This window comes from Haplochromis burtoni, unplaced genomic scaffold (genome assembly GCF_018398535.1).
Source record: "Haplochromis burtoni strain Fernald_Lab_line unplaced genomic scaffold, NCSU_Asbu1 Contig_1643, whole genome shotgun sequence".
Lineage (NCBI taxonomy): Eukaryota > Metazoa > Chordata > Actinopteri > Cichliformes > Cichlidae > Haplochromis > Haplochromis burtoni.
In genome coordinates, this window is record NW_024584004.1 from 15,187 (window position 1) to 19,644 (window position 4,458).

At 36.7% G+C, this 4,458-nt stretch overlaps 1 protein-coding gene across 2 annotated transcripts in view; it reads left to right on the forward strand.

Moving 5' to 3' along the window:
- Positions 1–3,724, forward strand: part of LOC102302357 (C-type lectin domain family 4 member E-like) — a 6,576-nt gene extending 2,852 nt beyond the window's left edge. For both annotated transcript variants that reach the window (XM_005952639.3, XM_042217159.1), the window contains exons 3-7: positions 2,448–2,561; positions 2,734–2,802; positions 2,998–3,149; positions 3,260–3,384; positions 3,476–3,724. In XM_005952639.3, coding sequence (XP_005952701.2) covers positions 2,448–2,561; positions 2,734–2,802; positions 2,998–3,149; positions 3,260–3,384; positions 3,476–3,629 — 614 coding nt within the window. In that variant the 3' untranslated portion in view covers positions 3,630–3,724. The remainder of the gene's footprint in view (positions 1–2,447; positions 2,562–2,733; positions 2,803–2,997; positions 3,150–3,259; positions 3,385–3,475) is intronic.
- Positions 3,725–4,458: the final 734 nt, after the last annotated feature.

The window sequence follows — 4,458 nt, forward strand, 5'->3', positions numbered from 1 at the left end:
AGATTTAATGAAAACAATGTAGAAAACCATCGGGGTAAAAGAATGAGTTGGAGGCCGAGGTTAACAGGTTATCTCTGAAAGGAAATTTAAAAAGTCCTGCAGGGGAGGAGGGAGAGAGAGAGAGAGAGAGAGAGAGAGAGACACAGAGAGACACACACACACAGCTGTAACAAAAATAAATGTATGATTAGTTTTACTTCTTCAAGCACGGATAAATCCACCCAATCATAAAGTCCTCGTGTTTATCTAAAGAGTAAAGTACATCATTTATAGTTTATTTATTTGTTTATTCAGAAACAACTGGACTAACTCTGGTCATGTTGAAGCCTCAGCTTGACAAACTATCCACAGAGGAACATAAAAGGTAAGTACATGCATGTAAATATACAAAGAAACAAGAAAATAACTTAAATGTAGAATTAAAAGGAAGTAGAAAAAGTTCAAGATTCAAAAAGATCTGTGTGATCAGACAACCATCAGTTTGAACAAAAGAAAGAAAGACAACCATTTAAACAGATGACTGAGGTATCAAGACAGAAATAAATGAGGAAGTGACCATGACCATGTGTGAAATGTTACCACTGATACCAAAATGTCGGATGTTTCCTGTTGGTTTAAAGTGTTTGTGCCTCTTACATATGGCAGCATGAGAAACTTTTATCCTCTTCTATCTGATCTAAATACACTACAGTGTGTTAGAAAAGTCAAAAAGTTGAGCATCTGATTCAAATCAGATGTTCAGAATTATCCTAATGTAACCCAACACCGACTTAGTTGTAAGGTAAGAAAAAGAAAACACGAGCCAGTTGTAGTCATTAGAAAGCTAACACTTATTTATAACCTGGGATCTTCATAGTCCTTGAGTTTGACCTGTTTGCTGTGCAAAGTTCCTAGTTTGAGTTCATAGTTAGGTTTTCTGTTGTAAGTATTTTACGTTTTGGAGTGTTTCCAGTTTTCTGTGAATACTCAGTATTTCATTTTTCACCTTGCCTGTTCATCCTTCTCATGTTTGTTCTTTGTGGTATTCTTAGTTCAGATGGATATAAAAATGAGATACAGGAAACAGACGAACCATAAACTCTAACAAAGACTAAGCTCATCATGGTAACGATAGCTACCCGTAGGTACAACAGGATGAAATTTTAGTATTTTTAAAATGTTCACATATGTAAAGTGTGTGAAATGTGTGAAATCATACATTCTTCTGTTTGACAGGCAGGTATTTTTATATTGCTTGACACTTTACTTTGTGATTCGCTGATAGTCACACAGAAGTAAAATATCTGAAGATGAAGTCTTGTACTCCTGTACAATGAAACTGAAAAGATTTAAAAAGACAAGTGAGGGAAACTAATGGTGAGTCTATCCATCATTATGAATTACATATCATTAAGAAACACTTTGCAGGTTTATTCTATAAGACAGGGTATTGAAACAGGAGGAGATTAAACAATTAGTTACAATAAATTCAGAAGAGATCAAAAGAATTCAAATCACAAGCCTTTTGTTCTTATCAGCCACAGTGCATATAACCAGTAACACTTGTTATTTGTGGAGCAGTCATTTATGAAACCCTCCCCATTCGTCTGTTTAACAGGAAGTTTGTTTATGTCTACATCTCGTTGAACTCTCTTTGACTAACTGAAGGTCACAAAGCAGTAAAATGTCTGAAGATGAAGTACTGAACTCTATCGTAACCTTTAGATGGAAGAGGGAGGCCAACAGTGAGTCTTGTCTACTTATCTATGAGTGATACATATGAGATATATAAGAAAATTCTCCTTCTACACTTCTTTTTGTTGAAGCTAGTCTGCTTGTGAATTGAAGGCGTTATTAGCAGCAAACAGTAACTCACTTCAAAGTAAGCAGTCATTTCTGGCTTCATGTTTTTGCTGCAGAGGGTTACACCACTCATGCAGACTTAAGGATCTCAAAGTTTCAGCCGCCCGCAAAGGAGCTGCCTGGTAGGTAAAGAGCAGTAATGAGCAATTATTGTTATTAATGTTTTTCTGTGCTTGGTTTCATTTACCTATCTCAGCCAAAGAAGTTATTTCAAAAGCTTTAATTGAGTTGAATTCAATTCTATTTATGTTTATTTACATAGTCACAAAAGACAAGAACTGTTACCTCAAACCACTTTATAACATTTCAGTATTTATTCTGTTCAATCGTACAATATTAAAAGACAAAATAACAAAGGAGATTCATAATATCAGGACTTTCACTGCCCTGTTAAGTAATTAGTTTGCATGATGTTTGGTGAAGATTTGGTAGAAATATCACCACAGAATACAAACGCCAAAAACAAAAATAAGTTATCATATTATTATCTGCACAAAGTAACAAAGAATTCAATCATGCATTCATATTATTGTATCAAAAACCTGTACATATTTATGCTCATATGTCACATCTTGGTGATATATGTGTTCCATTTGAATGTTTAGAGGCCTCTCAACAAACTGTGAAGAGCACAAGGTCAAAGGTCACCCCAGAGAGACTGGCCCTGCTGGTTCTCAGTGCTCTTCTGGCTGCTGCTGTTGTTGCCCTCTGTGTTACCAGTGAGTGTGCACAATTTTCTGATTAAAAAAATGATTTTTCCCAGTAATGTTTGCAGCATAACTAAAACTAATTTAAGAACAATTCATTAATGATTTGACTTCAGTTAGAGTTTTGTTATGTTCTGCAAAAAAGCCATAAAGACTTTAATCTACGTTTCCTTTATGGTACAAGAAAGAGACTCTGAAGCAAAGCCATGCAGCACGGTGCAGCCTACATGTCCACAACCTCCTGAAGTTACAGGTACATAAGTTGTGGATTTATTCTTTTAAACATTTGTTTCCTCTGATGATGATTAAAGAAACACTGATGGACTCACAGAAACAGTAACTTAGTTTGTACCTGCAGGACAGAAGGAGCTTCCTGCTGCCTTCAAATCACACAAATATGAACAGTTTCTTCCACCTGACTGAAATTTCTGCTTTAATATCTTCAAAGGTGATCCATGTTCTAAATGTGAAGAAGGCTGGGAGCAACATGGAGGGAAGTGTTATTACTTCTCTACCAATAAATCATCCTGGATGAAGAGCAGTGATGACTGTATAGCTAAAGGAGGAGACCTGGTTAAGATAGACAGCAGAGAGGAGCAGGTATAAAAAACTGCTGCATGTTTTGGTTCTCACATATTTAACCACATGTTTACATTTCTTTAGCAAAGAGAAGTGTCACAAAATATTTTTGATCAACTTTTCCTGTTTAGGAATTCCTGTGGAAAAAAGTGAGACGCATAATGAAGGATCATGAAGACAAGTTCTGGATCGGACTGACAGACTCAGCAGAGCAGGGCAGATGGTTGTGGGTGGACGGATCACCACTGAACAAAAGGTTTGATTGATGTGGGGAAAAACAATCCCATTTTCAAAATTAAAGTTAGCAGCGTTTACTGAGACAATTCTTTTTGATCTTCATCTCCTAGTTTATCTTATTGGAACTACAATGAGCCAGATAAGTGGAGAGAGGACGACTGTGTAATGATGGGTGATAAAGGTGATCGTTACCAGAAGAGTTGGTCTGATACATCCTGCAAAGTGTCTCGCAGAAGTATTTGTGAGAAACCAGCAGCGAAATGACAGAATAAAACTGTATGTGTTATATTTTTATGAGATGTGTTTATTGAGGTAATGTTTTGCTGCAGCAGTGTTTACATCTGTGAAATAATAAAAGATTGTTCCTTGTTTTTCCTTGTTTTTTCTTTTAAGAATTAAAAAAAAATCACAGCTCACACCAATGTGTGTGGTGCCGAGAAGGTGTTTGTCCATTTATTCACCGCAAAATGACAAAATGTATATGTTATGATCCAGACGGTCTTGGGGTGAAGGGGTAAGATTTAATGAAAACAATGTAGAAAACCATCGGGGTAAAAGAATGAGTTGGAGGCGGAGGTTAACAGGTTATCTCTGAAAGGAAATTTAAAAAGTAAGAGTCTAACAACAAGTCTGGTGCACATCTGCTGCAAAAACACACTTTCTGGATTCCCTCCCAAGCAGGAGCATCATGACGACTAGCGGTCCTCCTCTTACATCCACAGACACCCTTGAATGGTGTAACTGTCGCCTTTGCCCATCTCCCCTTCCTCTCTAAAAGGTGCACCTGTAATCCTGCAGGGGAGGAGAGAGAGAGAGAGAGAGACAGAGAGTGACTGACGCACACACACACAAACACACTGCTGTAATATAAATAAATCTATGATTAGTTTTATTTGTTCAAGCACGGATAAATCCACCCAATCCTATAGTTGAGCATGCATGAGCAACTATCCACAGAGGAACATAAAAGGTAAGTACATGCATGTAAATATATAAAGAAACAAGAAAATAACTTAAATGTAAATCATGAGGAAGTAGAAAAAGTTCTGTGTGATCGGACAAGCATCAGTTTGAACAAAAGAAAGAAAGACAA